At 34.7% G+C, this 20766-nt stretch overlaps 1 protein-coding gene across 1 annotated transcript in view; it reads left to right on the top strand.

Moving 5' to 3' along the window:
* The first annotated feature begins 1112 nt into the window (after positions 1 to 1112).
* The window catches only part of LOC126976693 (tubulin alpha-1A chain-like), a 38966-nt gene continuing 19312 nt past the window's right edge, over positions 1113 to 20766 (top strand). Inside the window, exon 1 of the mRNA XM_050825198.1 lies at positions 1113 to 1211. Coding sequence (XP_050681155.1) covers positions 1209 to 1211 — 3 coding nt within the window. The 5' untranslated portion in view covers positions 1113 to 1208. The remainder of the gene's footprint in view (positions 1212 to 20766) is intronic.

The raw sequence follows: 20766 nt of genomic DNA, 5'->3' as shown, positions 1-20766 counted from the left end.
ATTATTCAAATCGGTTGAGTAGTTGCGGAGCCTATTCAATACAAACAAACAAACAAACAATCAAATCTTTCCTCTTTATAGTATTATTAGTATAGATAATATGTAGTGACAATTTTGTAAGTAATGTTTTAGTAAAGATTCGCGGAACTTAACTATGTCCAAAATTGCGGATAACAGAGCAACTGTCTATTGACTGAAGTATGGCGACACAAAATAAAAAAACCAAATTACATATTGCCAATTATATTAATTATTCATTGCTACTGAAAATAGAATGAAATCAGACAGACAAGCCCACTTCTACCGAAAAACTAACGTCGTGTGTCTATGTGAAGCGACGGTGTTATTCTGGATCAAAAGTATACGTAACGTAAACTGTACGTAATTTAAACATATATGAATACTTGTACGTTTCTTTAAATACTGATGAAAGTATTGGTAATTTCATACTTTTATTCACAAAGAATTCATTAATTTTGAGTTAGCGTTATTCCTAAAAAGTGGCCTGACAATAATTAATAATTTACAAACAATTCTTATATATATTCATGTTCCTAACAGGTATTTATTCAAACAAAACAAATCTTATAACTATATTTATAATACTATGACAACATAAAATTAAAACTATCATTACGTGGAAGCGTACCAAGAATACTGGCAGCATTACCGCGTTGGATAGCTAGGCTGATCCGTTGACCGAAATAGCTGCCAGCGCTTGGGTTTCCAGTAGCTTATATAATATATAGAGTTGATAGACCAAAATCCTAAAAAATAAAAACTTCTCAATTTAAAACTTAAGGCACTACATTACATTACCACGGCTACTTTCCTGGGTTTATAAAATGCACTAATGCGATCACTAAGATGGACGTATTTTTTGTTACGTATAGGTAGTATTCTTTCAGTATTTGTTTGGTTACATTTTTCTCCTTTTTAAGTTTTATTTTAAGTTAGTTGTAAATTTATGTGTACTATGTTTCAAATAAACATTTTTCATTTTCATAATTATGTTTTTCGTTGCATTATTTACATGAAGCTTACACCAGAATAGTCCTTGCCGGTTTCCCTGCGGTATATAAAACCAATGTAGAGACGGAGTTGTTATTCAGTCCGGCCCGGTGCGTTGCCTCACGAACTCGCCACGCCAACCACATCTCTATCGCAATCGTTCTCTCTACTCTACTCTCTACCTCACCACTACCAATATGGTAAGTCTTTTTTTTAATTATTTGTTTTTTTAATATTTAATTTAATGTATACAACGTTATTCTACTACTGCGAACTGTTCGAACTGATTTTTTTTTATGAAAAGGAGGACAAACGAGCTTAAGTTAAGTGTTAGGTGATCACCGCCGCTCACTTTCTCTTGCAACGCCAGAGCAATCAGAGGAGCGTTGCCGGCCTTTAAGGAGAGTATATTGAAGGTACTCATGTCGTATCGTCTCGGAAACACCGTAAAAGAAGGCTCATTCCACAGCGTTGTAGTACGTAAGCTCCTTGAAAACCGCACTAAGGAGGCCACACATGCAGATGGTGGGGATGATATCCTAATTTGATAATAAATGATTTTGATTATTATAATTTTTTCACGCAAAGTTTCAGCGGTGAGCTATTCTCGAAAAATGATTTTTTTCATATATTTTTATTCGGAATTGGATTAAAAATCGCTTACTGAGCTTCAAAAATTTATTCGAAAATTTATGCCTCAGTCCTGAAAAGAACTAGTGCAATAATCCCCGCTCAATATTATCGTGTTATTGCATTATTTTCTTGTTTTATAACATTATTATTACTTTAAGAAAGAAATAAATTGGGTCAAAGGAATTCATACTTCGATAATACTCTAATATTTAAATGAATGGTTGTTAAATGAAATTTGGTTGATTAGTAATTTGTGATTCGATCAACTATAAAATTGATTCTTTATTGTTATCGTTCCCGTATTAAATTAACACTTAACTATTTAATGAGATAGCTGATAGATGAGTAAAGGAAAGTGAATGAAAAAGCAATTTAAATTTAACGGTTATGTAATATTTATTGACCTTTCTTATGAACCTATGTATACACTACATAAGTGGTATAAGCATTAAAAGTAGGAATAAATATTATTAAGAGTTACCTATACAGTTCATTACTTCATTAGGAGGAAATCTAATAATTTACCTAAAAATAGTAATTCAAATTCAAATATTTTTATTCAAAATAGGATTTAAAATCACTTATTGAACGTCAAAAACTACCACCCATTCAAAAGAGACTGCCTCAGACCTGAGAAGAATGGGCGCAAGAAACTCAGCGGGCTTTTTTTTTAAATATAAAATATGGATTACAATGTGATATCGTACAATAAACATTTATAATTAAAATTAAAGAGCCTGAGGGTTTTAATTCTTTTAAATACTATAAATAATAATTTTGATAATAGTAATTCCAACCACATTAGGTTTATAAAAAAAGGCGGCCAAGTGCGATTTCAACTCGCCCATGAAGGGTTTCCGTAGCAGTAAGTAACATAATATAAAAGTTATATAGAAAGCAAAATGATATTAAATTATGTATACGGAAAAGGCAAAAATCTTTGCTCAAAATCATTCAGTGCAAATGAACTCTCATCATTTATACGTATTAAAAAAAAACTACCCGCTAGACCTCGTTCAAACCAATTTTGGTTGGAAGTTTGCATGGTGATGTAAATCATATATTTTTTTTTAGTTTTATCATTATTTTAATTTTGTAATTACCTGTGGACACATTTTATCACTTTTAGAAAAAAAATGCTATTAGAAACCTCTACATAGGTTTGATGAAAAAATTTTTGAGTTTCAGGTCTCTAAGTATGGGGAACCCCCAAAATTCATTGTTTTTTTTCTATTTATGTGTGAAAATGTTAATGCGGTTCACAGAATACATTTCAACAATATAGTTCCTATAGTTTTGGAAATAAGTGTGACATACACGGACAAACAGACAGACATGACGAATCTATAAGGGTTCCGTTTTTTGCCATTTGGCCAAGGAACACTAAAAAGGACTGAATATAAAATTATATGACAATTTAAACTCATAAATGGATTAACGTGTTAGAATTTGTTACCTTTTTTATTCACATCTTTTGGGGTTGATTGCTTATAAACGATAAGGCACAAGTATAGTTTTATATCTGTTTTAAATTTGCTTGCCGTAGGAGAATATTCTTTGATACATGCTCGTCAACCTGATACATATGTTCGCATTCCAGAAAATGTTTCAATACTGAATCCATGATTTAGTGTATTTTTTTCACTCTCTTCGTTTTTGTACATGAAAGAGCCAAAATACATGTGATTGATGATTTAATAATGTGACGCTTCCTGACCTGAATTATAGACCTTATTACTACTGCTACTATATCTAAGGTGACACAAATGAATACACAAATGGCTCTCTTGAAACTTGTCATATTGCAAGTAGTGTTTACGATTGAGGTAGATTTAATATTTTTAATCCCAAAACACGTATTTACATCTGCGATTGCCTGTGTAGTTAAAGTTCACATGTATTTATTATAAACACTTTATTATTTTTTAAAGTGACAACCCTCACTTCTGGGATTTATTACAAATATTTATGAATATAAGGGACGAGACGAGCAGGACGTTCAGCTGATGGTAATTGATACGCCCTACCTATTACAATGCAGTGCCGTTCAGGATTCTTGAAAAATCCAAAGATTCTGAACGGCACTACGATTGCCCTCGTACCCTTGAAACGTAATATGTTAAGTCTCATTTTCACAGTAATTTCACTAGCTGCGGCGCCCTTCAGACCGAAACACAGTAATGTTTATACATTACTGCTTCACGGCAGAAATAGGCGCCGTTGTGGTGCCCATAATCTAGCCAGCTTCCTTTGCAAAGGAGCCTCCCACTGTTTACATTTGTGTATATTTATTATATTTATTGTTTCTGCAATAACAATGAATCTATTTTAAATAAGTTACAATTCAAATATTGATATGAATGCTGTCCATAATATTCGGTATCGTTATAATGGCGTCCTCCTTACACGATCCGCTCAATATGTAACTATTGTCATGTCTTATAGCCCAAACACATGGTCGGATTTGGTCTGGTCGAACAATCAGACGAGATTAGATAGGTGATCGTTTATTTATTTATTCATTTATTCTTAACGATACATCAACAGTACACACATATAACAATTACACAATATATAAGAAATTAAATTACTAATGTGAGTACCAATAACAGATGTACACAACATTTATAGTTGCTGCTGTGACAATTAACTTCTTACTACTAACAAACTTATATTTACCATTAACTTGTAAAAAATATAATTTATTAAAAATAAACTTGTAAACTTACAGTTTTACCCAAAGCGTTTACAAGCCCCAAAAGTACAAACAAAATTTGATTTTAGATTAAAGGTAAAGATTAATGATAAAATAATACAAGAAATGTCAAGTTATACAAAATCAATGGTTGGTCGCATTGTCCATCCCACAAAATTATTATTATTAGCGTCCTGACCGTACCGAGTTCTACGCCGAAGTAATTGGTGAGAGGCGCTAACCGGACCGTCCGATGGTCCGGCCGTACCAAATCCGACTATGTGTTTAGGCTATTACTGGAGACACGATTGTGTTGATATGCGTCGGGCACAGCGCTCTACAATGCATAACGCATACACTTCACGAATCACATGAGTAAATTAAATGGTTATTTACTCGTGTGTCACGACTACTTATCCAACAATATAAAAAAAATGTGCTCCAAAAGGGTTATTAAAGCAATTTATAATATGCTAATTTAACTGTTCCCAGAAGAGAGGGATATCACTTAAAAAATAACAAATTGTTTATAATATACGTCCAAGAGACTCGCTTCAAGAAAAATTCAAGATAATAAACATTCTTACCCTTCCTTTACAATATATAATTTAAGAAGTGGGAGGCTCCTTTGCACCGAATGCCGCCAAGATTATGGGTACCATAAAGGCGTCTAGTTCTGCCGTGAAGCAGTAATGTGTAAGCATTACTGTGTTTCGGTCTGAAGGGTAGCTAGTGAAATTACTGGGCAAATGAGACTTGACATCTTATGTCTCGAGGTGACGAGTGCAGTTGTAGTGCCTCTCAGAAAGAAGTTTTTCAATAATCCTAAGTGGCACTGCATTGTAATGGGCAGGGCGTGTCAATTACCAACAGCAGAACGTCCTGCTCGTCTCCTCCTTTATTATCATTTAAAAAAAAAATTTTCAACATACTCGATAACAATAAAAACCTCCCCTAGGTTTCAACTGGTTTCAGATATTTTTTTCTTTGTTATACTGAAGTTTGATATCAAAGATTCATTATACACATAGATAACAATAATATGTAGAAATAATTCTCCGTAAATTGGATCATATTGATACCGGCTGGAGCATGGTTCTTGAAACTGTCACTCATGAGTAACTTTATACTTGTGACGTTGTCTGTGACTGAGTAGTCTAACTAGCGATTGATAAATATGAATTATTGAACACTTTTACTTCGTCAAGGGATTTTTTTTAATTTTTCATACATTTATTTATTTTTTTGGGATCATTTCAGGTTTCTGTAAACTTATGCTAGATACAATTCTGATACATTACGTAACAATTAGTCTCGAACTTTCGAATTTAGTCTCGTGCGGGATTTCGGCGAGTCTACATGTCCTGAGGATGCCACGTGTAGAGGCGAAACATGTGTTGAATTGTTTAAAGATAATAATTGGTGGAATTAACACTAAAGAAAACTCAAATCATTTGGATAATTATGGATTTCCGCAAAGTAACGCCTACTTCAATAAATTTTAATGAACACAGTACTCAAATGGAAACAGTGTGATATAGAATTAATAATAGGTGAAACTAAACAGTCAAAAATTACTAAGTACTAAATTAAATAAGTTTAGAAATTAAGAAAAAAAAACAATTTTTATTTTAATAGATGTAGGTATTAAATGATTTAAAATTTTGGTATTCATTTATTAATTTGTGTTTTACACTTACATAGAATTTAGTCACTGACGAATGATCGACGATGCCTGGTTTTTTCCAATTACAGGCCAAATTAAGCGAAGTATGGAATTTCACGGTTTTGATTTATTCAGTGGTCGGTATTTTGTTTATTATATTTACACCTTCTACATTATGTTATTTAACTGTTATTTTTAACTCCCAGTCGAGATAGAATACATGAGGCGTCTCTTGTAATGCAGTTACTAAAAACCCTTTGTTTGTCTATCTATGAAAAATTCGTGCTTGATCAAAATGACTAACGGCCGTTTTCAATAACATAACTCTAGTTACGGATACATTGCTATCACCGTTTAATGACAAGATCTTATCTATCCATAGTTATGTCCAATATAGTTATAGTCCAATCCCAAGTCCAATGTCGATAGGTTATTGAAATGTAAGTAAACGTAAAAGGATAGATCTCTCTACCTCGAGTAAGTTAAAGTAAGAAAAGATTTAGAGGTTATTGAAAATGGCCGCAAAATGTGTTTGTTAAAGTTTCAATAACATGCAAACACAAAACACGAGCCTAATAAAGACTGTAATTTAACATACAAATATACCTCGACACACCTTTCGCATAAAACCATCCACCTAAATTGAAATAATTGAATGTCAACACGCGATGCATGCTTTAAGTACTTACACATAATTATTATGAGACAGTGATGAGCAAATATTAGAATAGTAGGTACGAGTATCACATATGTAACACACCGCAGGCTTTCCTACCACCCTCATTGGTTGAACTTTCATCCTTCTGACATCCAAGTAGGTACGATAATATAACGTAGTAATAGTAAGATAATAACGACATCCAAGTAAATACCTTATGAGTCTTCCGAGATGCTGCAGCGCATCAGGCATGTTCGTGGAGGGTGGGGTCCCTGACTTCTTCGCTGTAATAAGAACGAGAATCGCGACATTTTGGAGTCGATTGCGCAGCTCGAAAAATAAAATCCTCACGGCTATATCTGACGATATCACATGGAGAATAACAAAAAATAAATTGGACACGTAATTAATATTATGAATTTTTATGTCTTTATATTTTTATATTTTGGCCACCACACCCTTATACAGTGATGGTTTTCTAGTTTTTAAGTTTACTTTTAATTAGAATAAATAATTAATGTTAACTATGGGACGTAATTGGCCTGAAATAAAAGAATTATTATTATTATTATAATACATACACATTGAACATTTTGAAAATTTAATTTGTAACCAAATGTTAGGTTGTGGCTCCATTTGAGAGTTGAACAAGACATACCAGAGTATTCGAAATCATTTCAAATTCGTCACTCGAACGGATGGCTAAGTTGGAACTGCGCTCGGACGGAACCCGAGAGGTTGCGGGTTCGAGTCCCGCATCGTACATAATGTTTAAAGATTTAATAAAATTTACTGTGATAATTTTTCCCTAACGCGCCAAAACGTGTAACTTCTCCACACCAAAAAGCAAATTCCGGCTGGGTGTTGACCCCGGCTTGATGAAACAAAGTGAGTCACTTAGGGGCGGGACTGTCGCTTACTGCTCATGACTACTTTAGTGTTCAGTTTTGCCCGGTGACGTCATGCACTGTAACTTGAAACCTCAATACATTCGAAATACGGGAGGAGGACAAATTACCAAATTTTCATAATAATTAGTGTGACTCAGCGGGACTTGGAATAGAGACGTGTGTCTAGTGCGAACTGACGGCACTCGTAATTGTAAGAATAGTTCAGTTAGCTCTGTACTGTCGATCCTACCATGAACTATGTTATGAAGGAAAGAGAGATCCAGAACCTTGCGCCTGTCATCAAGTGATATAGGAATAAATAAAATTATCTATTAACTTTATCAGTTCGACCAGCTTAGAAGGAGTAAGCCTTTTCGAAAAGGAACCCATGTCATATCAATCTTAACACACCACCGAAGCAATTCGGTTCTGAAGTTTGGTTATACGGAACTATATTCCTGCATAGGATGTGCCGTGATTGTGCCTCTACTTCATAGGGGTACTCTATCCGATACTAGTGTATCGTTTTTTTAAGACAATAAGGGACAAGCACTGCCCATTACAATGCAGTGCCCTCAGGATTCTTGAAAAACCCAAAAACTCTGAGCGGCACTACAATTGCGCTCGTCACTTTGAGACATAAGATGTTAAGTCTCATTTGCCCAGTAATTTCACCATCTACGGCGCCCTTCAGAAACACAATAATGCTTACACATTACTGCTTCACGGCAGAAATAGACCCATTGTGGTACCCATAACCTAGCCGGCATCCTGTACAAAGGAGCCACTGGTAATACGTACTTAATTCCTTGTTTTGGCATCAATAGTATCCTGAATACATCTTGCTCTATTTATTTTAGAACTGATAATATCAAAGGTTTGCCTCAATAGTTCAAGGTTTATTATTAACTATAGACCTGTTTGTGAAATTTTTTGAATCAAAGTGTCATGTAATTTTTTTTTTCAAATCAAAAAGTTTGTGTGAAGCTCGGAATAACATCCATAAAAAATATAATATGTAATTAATGTTTTTATTAATCTGTTTAATGAAAGAAAACAATGATTAAAGTTTCGGCCACTAACAAGCCAAATCTTTACAACATTATGTAATATATGTTAACACCAGGAACAAACATAAACTTGTTATCCCTACTACTCGGGTAATTCGAGTTTGTACTTAAGTCTTTTCTCGGGCTGTGCATCTGCTTTTAAAACATGATTGCAGAAAATGTACAAAACAAATGTGTTACGAAACTCAAAAGAATTGTTTAAAACGTTTAATTGGAATAGGGTACCATAACATACATAAATGATACCACAGATTGGGAATAGAGCGACCGAACTTATTATTAAAAATTGTTATTAAAAAAAGAAGAAGCCCGCTGAGTTTCTTGCACCCTTTCTTCTCAAGTCTGAGACTTACTATTTCAAAAAGAGTGGCAATGAGTTTCTTGCTTTCCGTGACCTACAAGAATAAAGTGATTTTGATTTGATTTGAATTGAATGGTTGGTAGTTTTTGGTGTTCAATAAGTGATTTTAAATCTTATTTTGAATCTAAATTTAAAATTATTTGTATTTCTATTTGAAAAATTAAATGTAAATAATAAAATACGTACCTATGTATGTTATACTGTGTACAGAAAGCATTGCGAACAATGATCTCGAAATAAGAAAAGGACATAATAGCCAGTGATAATATAGAATCAGTAATCGAAGCAATTAAGTTCTGTATTTATTGTAGACTGCGAAATATTTTATACATAGTTTATAAACAAATATATCATAAAATTTTCATAAACAAAATCTGCTATTACATAAAAATAAAAAATAAAAAAATAAGGATTATTAAGAAAGAATATTTTTAAACCTTGATTTATATCACAAAATATACTAAAAATGATTTTAAATAAGCTACTATCCAATTATAACTAACAAATTATAAGTTAAAAAAGAATCTAGCTCACATTCTGCGTGTAAGGAGTCCAAGAAGATGGCAACTCTATGTATTATCAAACAAAATCTCCGACTAAAGGACTAGCATCCATGGTCATGAAAAAAAAAGATTAAACTTATGAGATGGTACACACCACAGAGGTACGTACCAGATCTCGTTTATGCTATTGAGTATTAATAATTTAGTTTACTCATAATTATTGTATATTATGTTTGAAGACAATCGCTTATTTGATAAGGCTTCAACACAGTGTTTTGTTGCCTCTACTTTCAATTCAATACCAAAAGCTTCTATGTAAAAACCATACAAGCCCACAATAATATCTATTGTACAATGATTTACGCTGCTACGTAACCTGGGCCTCCCCAAACCTCTCCGTTCCTCCCGATTTAATTGTCACTCTGTGCCAGTGGTTCTGCAATCACATATTGTTATCCTGCCACCTCTGCTAGTCATTTAATTATAAATATCAGATTAAAAAACAATAAATCTTATTTATTCAAACAAAACAAATCTTCAAAAATCAAAACTTTATTTACAATACTATGATTACATTTAGTTAAAACTATCATTACGGGGACTTCCCGGGTACACTTGTACCAAGAATACTGGCAGCATTTCCGCGTTGGATAGCTAGGTTGATAAATCTTATATAGATAATATTGACATTAAAAATTAAAAAAAAAAGTACTAAGTACCAAGTAATAAAAGTTTCACTTTAAAAAGCTTAGTAATTCTAAGATAGGTCGGTACTTCAGTAGTCAATAAGTAATCTTGATTGATTCTATAAGGAATCTATTTTTGATTATTTTGCAATACTCGTCAAATAATCTCGCAATCTGTCTGTATTTTCTTATATCCGATCATACTAAACAACCAATCTTGCTTCTCGACTAACCGTACGCCGCGACGACCAGACAACGTTCATAAAATTAATATTTTTTGCATTCATATATTGCGCCGCGTCATGCAAAAACATTTGCTGTGGATTTTATTGTTATTCACATCATATTTCTTATGAATCTCTTTGATTTCTTCTTTACACAGGAACAAAATTTAGATGTCTCTTCAGGAGTGTCGTATTTTGAAAGAATAGAACACTACAATGAATATGTTACATGGTAATAGTCTATAGTCAGCAATAATTGTTTTAAAACATATCTACTTGTACTGGCTAACCTCTCAAAAAACTATTTTGACGAAACTGGCAGAATGTTCAAGCAGGAGTAAATTGAGATATTTTATAACTGAAAATAAAATTTAGTTACTAAAATACGATTAAATTAATGATCGGATTGCCTTGTAAGCTAAATCCATGTGAGCAAAGTCGGGGTCGTTTTTTCATCATAATAATATAGTCATAATCAATATTATACTCTGTTTAAAATTTTCACGGTTATTCAAGTGACTAACGCTATTTAAGTGAAGTCACTCAAAATAGCTATTTTTGAGATATCCTGCGTGATGTGGGCCTTGGCACTGTTGAAAGTGCCATGTTCGGGGGGTGACTCTTCACTCATCATCAATATCTCCCCCTTTAAGTACCATAGATGGCGGTGATCGTCGACCATCGACCTACAGGAGTGTCATGTCAGATATATTTATGTCACTGCTTATGAGACAAAATCTTTTCTAAAGGCTTTATCTCCAACTCTGTGTAATGTAAATAGTATATTTTGAGTTTTATACAATTCTTCTTTTACAAGATTAATATATTTATCTTTAATCAATACTTCGGGATGCCAGTTTAGTGGGAGTGTTCAGTAGGAGGCTGCTTTGCACAGGATGCCGGCTAGATTATGGGTACCACAACGGCGCCTATTTCTGCCGTGAAGCAGTAATGTGTAAACATTACGGTTGTTTCATTGTGTTTCGGTTTGAAGGGCGCCGTATCTAGTGAAATTACTTGGCAAATGAGACTTAACATCTTATGTCTCAAGGTGACGAGCGCGATTGTAGAGCCGCTCAGAATTTTTGGGTTTTTCGAGAATCCTGAGCGGCACTGCATTGTAATGGGCATGGTGTATCAATTACCATCAGCTGAACGTCCAGCTCGTCTCGTCCCTTATTATCATAAAAAGAATGCGTAATTTAACAAAAAAAATCCAAACATTTTTATTTATCTCAATTACCGATAAGTATAATTTTATTTATAACGCTAACAATAATAAAGTACTAGTAAAAATACTTGTAGTATTGTGACTATAAGAGTTACACAATACAATATCTAAAATCTAGATTCGAGTTCGCAGATAATATTCCTTCATAGCTATTACTAGATTTTTTGTTAGGTTCCGATGGCGCGGAAGGCGTGGTGAATTCAGTTGGTTCAGTGACCCAGCGTTCGTGTTCTGACTTGAATACAATATTAACAGATTTTAGTCATGAATTTGAATTTGATTGATCATAATTTGGTGCGGTGTTTATGATTCTGTACACTTTAATAAGTTGCCGAACAATTGAACTCTTTATACAGACAAAACTGAAAATGAACTTAATAATATCTAAGAATGTTAAATGAAGTCAGTGCGTTTAAAAATCAAAATCGTTTTATTGTAGGAAATTTTAGTATTTAATACGAACGTGGAATCTCTGAAATGGCTGGACCGATTTTGACGGGACTTTTATTGGGAAGTAGCTGGTGTAATAAGGAGTACCTTAGGCTATGTTTATTTTAGAAAAATCTTTTATTTTAGAAAAATAAAGTAATGTTGCAATGTCCAAGAAACGGTTTAACTCTAAAAATAATTTATATGACAAAAAACGCTTGCCGGGTCAGCTATTCTTACATAAAATAGCAGGAGATATTACAGATTGATAATATACCTAGGTAACACTGAAAATTTTTTGAAAATGAAAAACGGCTCAATGTAGAAAGTTGCCAATACTTTTATTGTTTTTCGAAGTAATCACCGTTCCTCTCTACACCGTTGCATTCGATGGAAACACTGAAAAAAGCAGTGGGCCCATACTTCCTTAGGGCCTTCCTCTTCTATGGCATTTTCGTACGCTCTCACCGCATCTTCAGGGCTCGTAAAGCGAATACCTCGAATTTTATCTTTACTTCTTGGGAATAAATAAAAATAGCAGGGCGCCAGGTCAGGACTGTATGGCGGATGACTCATTATCTCATCACCTGCCATAGTAAAATATTCAACAGTCCGTTTTGCGTAGAGCGCTGAAGCATTGTCGTGGTGAAGGAGGATCTGCTTCGAGGGCGCTGCTGTCACATTTTCCATGACAACAGGCAAACAGCGATTGACATACCAGTCTGCAGTAACTGTCCTTCCATCTTCTAGCACAACTGTTGCGAAACGACCTTTCCGAATGAAGAATGAGGCACTCAACTTTTTTCTTGACTTCTTCCTTTCTTTACCTTAAAACACACCACCCACTGAGCTGATTGTCTTTTGGTTTCGGGTTCGTAGCAATATATCCAGCTTTCATCATCTGTAACGATGTCAAATACAGCATTTGAGTAACCGCCGTTGAACTTATCTAACATTTGGCGACACCAGTCCTTGCGAAGGTGTTTCTGGTCGTCGGTTAAAGTATGGGAAATCCATCTGGTATAAAGCTTCCTGACGCCTAAATGTTCGTGTAATATTTTTTGAACTTCACTCATACCAATGCCTAGGCTTGCCCGTATCTGCTGATAGGTCACTCTCTTATCTTCCTCTATCATGCGTCGCACAGCACTGATGTCATCTTCAGTAGTCGCTGTTAAACGGCGTCCCTCACGCGGATCATCATTGAGATTGCTACGTCCACGCTTAAACTCGTTAAACCAATTGTAAATAGTGGCACGAGATGGGGATTCATTAAGAAATGCTAATCGCAGCCTATCATAGCTTTGTTGTTGAGTAAGCACACAACGAAAGTCATAATAAATCATTAACCGAAAATTTTCTCGCGTTAGGTTCATTTTCACGTGTAACAAGAGTTTAGATGTGCCGCCAATTCACAAAAACAAATGACAAATGAATGCAATATACTACATAAGGTTACCAAAGAGTTCTAAAATTGAAATTCAAAAAAATTTTTCATTAGCAATGTTTCTAAATGGCCAGTTCTAAAAACTTTCAGTGTCACCCACGTACTCGAATCAAATTCAACTCACCACTCAAAATTAACAAACCATAATGCGTCTAAAAAGAAATAGGCATCATTCAAAATTTTTAATAACACAAAAAACGACGTTTGTATTAGCCCTCTGAAGTTGGATCATTTTAATTGAACACAATACCAAAAAAAAAATGATTTTGTGTACAGCAAGCGAAAGAACAAAGGAATCCTACATATTTGGCATTTTTATCAAAACCGGCGTAACCCTATATGGAAGGGTAAATCCCCTTTGTTGGGGAACTTTAAAGGCATCTACAGGAAATATTATAAGCCCTAACTGCGTCCTAGGGCTTAGGTACAGAGGGTGCCTGTGTTAGGGTGCAAAATTAATGAATCTCTTTTGTTATTCTCGTCTGAACCAAAATCTGTTTCCTTTTATTTTTAACTTTTTACACACAAACACACAATTGATTATATTTACTTGCAACTTTCACGACTGACACCCAGTATGTTGAAGCTCTTCAAAGCAACTATTTCACATAGAATAGTTGCTAAGGGCAGCATTTTTTATTTTTTAGTAAACTTTGCAAAAAATACACACACAAACTGCTGTGGTTAATACACTTTTATAAACTACCATGCATAGAACTTTCATCCCCACATAGGTCAAAATTTCAAAACCGCTAGAACAAATATATATTTTTCATCAAGTGACTACATACAAAGTTAACGGTGTTATATTTTTTTTATGGAATAGAAGGACAAACGAGCGTACCGGTCACCTGGTGTTAAGTGATCACCGCGGCCCACAATCTCTTGCAACACCAGGGGAATCACAGGAGTGTTGCCGGCCTTTAAGGAAGGAGTACGCGCTTTTTTTGAAGCTACCCATGTCGTATCGTCCCGGAAACACCGCACAAGGAATCTCATTCCACAGCTTTGTAGTACGTGGAAGAAAGCTCCTTGAAAAACGCACTGTGGAGGACCGCCACACATCCAGATGGTGGGGATGATATCCGAACTTGTGGCGTGTCGTGCGAAGGTGGAATTTGGCGGCAGGAATCACGTTAAATAGTCATATTCGATAGTTACGATCTTCCACACAAATATCTTCCCCTATTTGAACCCCTCCAAGCTTTTTATTCGCGATAAAATGTAGCCTATGTCCCTTCCCAACTCCCAAGCTCTAGTCTATGCTTGTACTAAATTTCACCAAAATCTGTTCAATGGTTTAGACGTGAAAGCGTAAACTTAGATACACTTTTATTATATTAGTAGGGACTACATACATAGAAATAGTGGCGTGACAAGCTAGCTAGCTAGGGCACCCTCTAAGCCGAATTACAATAATGCTCGCACCTAGCCGGCACAAAGAAAAAGTTCTCCCACTTGTTTTTACAAGTGACGTGTATGTTTTAATACACGTCTTCTTCAGGGATATAGCATCACCGGACAAATGCCCAAACAAGTCAACAATGATATTCTAAGATTCACATATTTTTATCTATATCTATATTAAAGACAAATACTTAATCTACTATAGATTTTTAACCAATTAAACTGTATTTAACTAAACGTTTTCGGCGTACGAGTTTATAATGTTTATTAACGCCATTGGCCTATTTTAAGTCAATCTACGCGATATATTTCTGTAGCCTTATTCGGAAACTGACCTTAGTTAACTCCTTATATGAAATAATCGCCGTTTGTGTCTGTTTCAATTGGTCTATCATGAACATTTATTGACGATCAACTGCTAACAGAACTTTCAAGACAAATTTGGCAATTATCTTATTAGGCAGTAATTTTGTTTATTTCTACACCAGGTCTCTGTGTTTACTACGATGAAGATTTTTAACTCTATTAACATTGAGAGTATTAACTAATTTGTAGAGTTTTTATGCAAGTATAGAGTATTAACAAATTTGTAGAGTTTTTACGCAACTATGCACAAACGATTTGGTTCCCTGGTGCGCAGATTGAGGGGCAGAACCAACGGTGTCCTGAAAATGATTGGTAGCAGGTTAGACTGCAAATATATGAGTCATTGTTACTCTATCTCTAATGGTTTGGAGAAATAGTGACTGAAATAATAGTAATAAGTAGCTAGTTAGGATTATGTTTTTGTACTAACGTAGTTTTTAGTTTAGCTAACGAAGTTTAACTAACATTATTATGAGTCTGTAGTTACTTTGAAATAAAGTTTTATTATTATTATTAATTAATTGTATAAATATATATTAGTGACACACTCTTGCAAAAATTATGTTGCCCCAAAATAGGCATAGCCTGTACTATGGGCACAAGACAACGATATATTTAATACAATATACATACTTAAACATACATAAATACTTATAAACATCCATGACTCGGAAACAAACATTCATAATCATCTTATAAATGCAGTAGGCAGGGTCACTAACCAATGGGCTATAGGGGTCGTCGTCGGTTCAATGTACGTTATTTAAATTTTATACAAAACAGTGATATGTAAGGCTACTGTAAGGCCTAAATAATAAATTAAACAGCGGGAACACAGGTACATGAATGTACATTCCTTCCCCCTTCCTGTGTCTGTTTCCGGGTTGGTTGTTACAGGAACCGTCAAAATTACCTTACCCTACGTTCTTGTAACTGTTACGCTAAATCTGGGGCAACAGGGATCTTTTTCAGTGTAAGTTTCAGTTCTACGATATACGAATAGCCTAGTAATCTGTTTATTTACTGAATCCAAGATATACAATTTCTTAATTGCGGAGTTTTTTTATGAAAATAAGGTATGAGACGAGTAGTACGTTCAGCTGATGGTAATTGATACGCAGTGCCGCTCAAGATTATTAAAAAACCCAAAAATTCTGAGCGGCATTACAACTGCGCTGGCCACCTTGAGACTTAAGATAACAAGTCTCATTTGCCCAGTAATTTCACAATTAATGGCGCCACCCAGACCGAAACACAGTAATGATTACACATAACTACTTCACGGGCAGAAAAAGGCGCCGTTGTGGTACCAATAAACCCATATAAAAGTCCCCATCTCGTAGAATGTGTTACACATTGTATAATCTGTAACGTGCATGAAGTTTTATTTACGATAAATATTCAATCGGTTAACTACAAAGGTGTTAAGGTCTAGTCCGCCGCCAAACCTATAAAACAAATAGAAGCTACGATCAAAAAAAAAAATCATTTTTTTTCTACGAATATCATAATAACAATTTCATTTACAAAGTTGTTTACTTTGTTTTATATATATTGAATGTCTTACTAGCCAATGTTTAAAATAAGAAGAACCAGTAAGTTTCTTGTATGTTCTTCTCACAGTTTCTACTTTCGTTACTATAATTATTTGGGTTTGAGCTAATAAATAACTATTATCTCCGTTCAAATTACGTTTCAATGCTTTATTTCAAACAATTACAATTATAAGATTGTCGATTGCGTAGTCCGATCCTCGTTCCAGTCCACAGCGCACAGACAAAGAGCTCTACCACGGCCCGAGTTGATCAATGAACCATTTCTTGACTATGATAGCCGCGTTTCCTGTCCCATTATTCCTTATTCTTATGCCGAGATTAATAGATGTTGTTCTAAGCAGTTCAAATATACCGGAATGTACCGGATGAGGCAGTGATAGTAGGCCCCTTCATAAGACGGACTGACGATCTGGTCAAGATCGTCGGAATAGTTTGGATGAGGGCAGCGCAGGACCGATCGTCGTGGAGATTCTTTGGGGTAGGCCTTTGTCAAACAATGGACGTCTTACGGCTGATGATGATGATGATGATAATCTAAAGCATCACCATCACGCAGATGTTCTCAACATTTTAAAATAAGAAAAATGCAATTTCTGACAGGGCAAGCAACCTACTATTCATGAAAGATCTTTATTAATATAAATTCAAAAGACGTCATGTGTCGAGGCTAGAATCGATCATCACCAACAGGTTAGGTAAGGCTTTTTGGCAGACTCTGTCACTAGTTTGCCTAAAAAATAGTGTACATGAGTCAAACATTCCAAATCCAATTAAATAATTGCCATTAAAGTTTTTCCCACAATTGAGTGGACTATTGTGTACTAAAGTTGCTTGAATCGATCGTAATTTTGGAAGTAATTACCTAAAGATGGCAACTCCCACACTCCTTGTGTCTACTGACTATAAAATGGTTTGAGTGGTATTTACATTTGCATGTGTGGGATGGTATAGTTTAATCGCAAAGCTAAATTATAAAGATGCTTTTCTAATATGTCGTTCGGTATGTGGTCTCAACTGATGGTAGGTAAACGCTGAAGTTGATAAATTGTACAAAGAGTAGTAAGTTTTCAAACACTAATCTTTCGTAGCTATATCATGCTGTTTCACTTCCCTTAATGGCTGACCCACCGCGTCCCATTATTAGGTACTTCATTATCACTCTTATCTACTCTTTTTTAGATAGGAATATTAGTTTAGTGTGCGTGTCAAGTTACGTCTTACACTCACGATTTGTATGACACTTGTGTTAGTGTGCGTGAATTGCTCAAAATAGAAGTAAGTTCTAGACACAGTTTTCAGATCTGTTAGGTAACATATCGAGACGTATAAATGATCAAAGATTTTAGTCATAGTCATACGGAAATATCACGCCTCTAAAAAGCTCAATAAGGCTGTTCGGTAGTTCAGTTGAGGCCAACGCCTGCTACTCCATAAGGAGCAAATTCCTCCCTAGGTGAAGTCCTGTCCTCGCTAGTAGAAAAGGCTGTAGGACTCGCCAGTAACAGTCTCCTGTGATCCAAGTTAAAACAAACTCAATCCACGGAGTCTTCTGATGAGGTGTGTGTTGATTATTGTAAACAAAAGAGTAAGTATTGGTCTGGCACTCGATTTGAACCGACATCTCAGGTTCCGTCCGAACGCCCTTACCAACTGACCGACTGACAATATATATCTACAAAAAATTCATAAATTTTGGTTTCAAATTTAATTTGTAAAATTAATCCCAAATTGAGCTTCAAACTCTACCATAACTAGCAAGCGAGTCCCTTTTTTTCCTTGTTTTTCCATTACCTATATTAATTAAGATTTGTTTAATTAAACTATTTGATGGCGATTGCTTTACTCCTGGATCCTGTGGTAGAAACATATACTCTGCCTGGACTCAACGGAGCGGTAGGCATCACAAGTTTATATTTGATGCTGGTATTAATATTACAGCAATCGCAATTTCTGCGAAATGCATTAATAAACTTACGTAGACTCAGTATTATCTAGATTATCATATAATGTGATACTAGTATCACTACATATTATAAAACAAAGTCCTCCGCCGCGTCTGTCTGTCTGTCTGTTCGCGATAAACTCAAAAACTACTGCACCGATTGTTATGCTGCTTTCACCAATGGATAGCGTTGTTCTCGAGGAAGGTTTTAGTATAGAATTTGTTAAGTTTCTCTATATATTTTTGTGTATATGAACGGTATTTGTTAGAGGTGTTGGATAAAGAAAAAGCCATCACCGAGCTTTCAACGTAAACCCTTTGAGATATAACAAAATAATGTATTTTGGTATTGTGTATCTTAAATAGGTATACAGAAAAGTCCGCGATGACATGTGTCTATCTATTAAAGATAACATACTATTTCCATTTTATATTCTTTTCTATTGATAGAACAGCGCCTGTCGGGTCAGCTAGTATAATATATAATACTAGTAGTTGCCCGTTGCATTTGCAACTAAAGGTTTTATCTCAATAAAATATTTAAGTAGGGATTACAAAGAGAGTTGTCATACTGAAACATGCAGGGCAAGTCTGTCAGCCATTAAGCTGGCATAGCGGCATCCCATTCTGCACGGACCCACGCCAAGAAAGGGAAAATATTAGTTGGATATTGTGAAGTAATAATCAATATTTAAATATTGTTTAATTGTTCTCTTACTGAATGCGGAATTGCTATTTTATAAATTGCAGTACTAAAATAGTATTGATACCGGATGCATTGCCCCAAAATAATACACCATCGGACATAATACTATGAAACTAAAGATAAAAAAGCGAGCCATGACTATCTCGAGTTTATTAGCCAATATATATACTTCAACAGTGGCAATGTACAACAGTACCACAATATTATAACTTACCGACAAAATACATCCAATATAATTTTAAAACTTGCGCATACATATCTTACTTTTCATGTCATGTCATGAGGAGTTTCTATGACAATTAGGGATGAAATGAACAGGACGTTCAGCTGATGGTTATTAATACGCCCTGCCCATTATAAAGCAGTGCCGCTCAGGATTCTTGAAAAACCCCAAAATTCTGAGCGGCTCTACAATTCCGCTAGTCTCCTTGAGACATAACATGTTAACTCTCATTTTCCCAGTAATTTCACCCATACCCATAATCCAGCCGGCATCCTGTGTAAAGGAGCCTCCCAATGGTATAAAATAAATAATATGAAATTAAAGAATAAACTCCTATAATTCTTTTTTGGTACTCCAGCGAAAAAAATTTATCCAGATATACTTTATAGATAGTTGTAAAATTTAACAATTTTTTTTCGTATTGAACGCACGTTGTCATTTTTTCATGAATATTACACGAGGCTCGAGTTCACTGAACCCTCATCGATGTCAGGCTCAATTTATAAGTTTTCAAATTACCTTCACGCACGAATCACAGCTTATTATAATCAATGTAAACGAAATGAGCCTATTTTGTAGTGAATACAAATGTATATGCCTCGTCATATAATGTTAGTTTATGGTACGAGACATTTACGAACGCAATTTTTCGCAGGCTGATTTTTGAGTAAATATATTTTTTTTAATTACGTAAGTATGTAAGTATCTATATCAGAAATGTTTATTAAAAATCGCAGTCAGTATATACTTATGCAGTTATATTATGATAACTATATATTATCTTAATATATATATTTCTTTTCTGCGTCTGTTGTAACTGGAGTCCTCCTAAGCGGCTGGACCGATTTTAATGAAACTTTATGTGTGTCTTCACGTGGATTCAAGAATGGTTTAGGATACAATTGAACTACCTCCTAAACGGCTGGACCGATTTTGATGAATTTTTGTGTGTTCCAGTGAATTTGAGATTGGTTTAGATTCTCAATTCCGTCCAAATAAATAATTCTCCTACTCATGTGTATTTTAGTGAACTCATCCTGACGGCTGGACCGATTTTTCAAA

The sequence above is a fragment of the Leptidea sinapis genome, chromosome 42 (assembly GCF_905404315.1).
Source record: "Leptidea sinapis chromosome 42, ilLepSina1.1, whole genome shotgun sequence".
Classification (NCBI taxonomy): domain Eukaryota; kingdom Metazoa; phylum Arthropoda; class Insecta; order Lepidoptera; family Pieridae; genus Leptidea; species Leptidea sinapis.
This window is presented reverse-complemented; position numbering and strand designations above follow the sequence as displayed.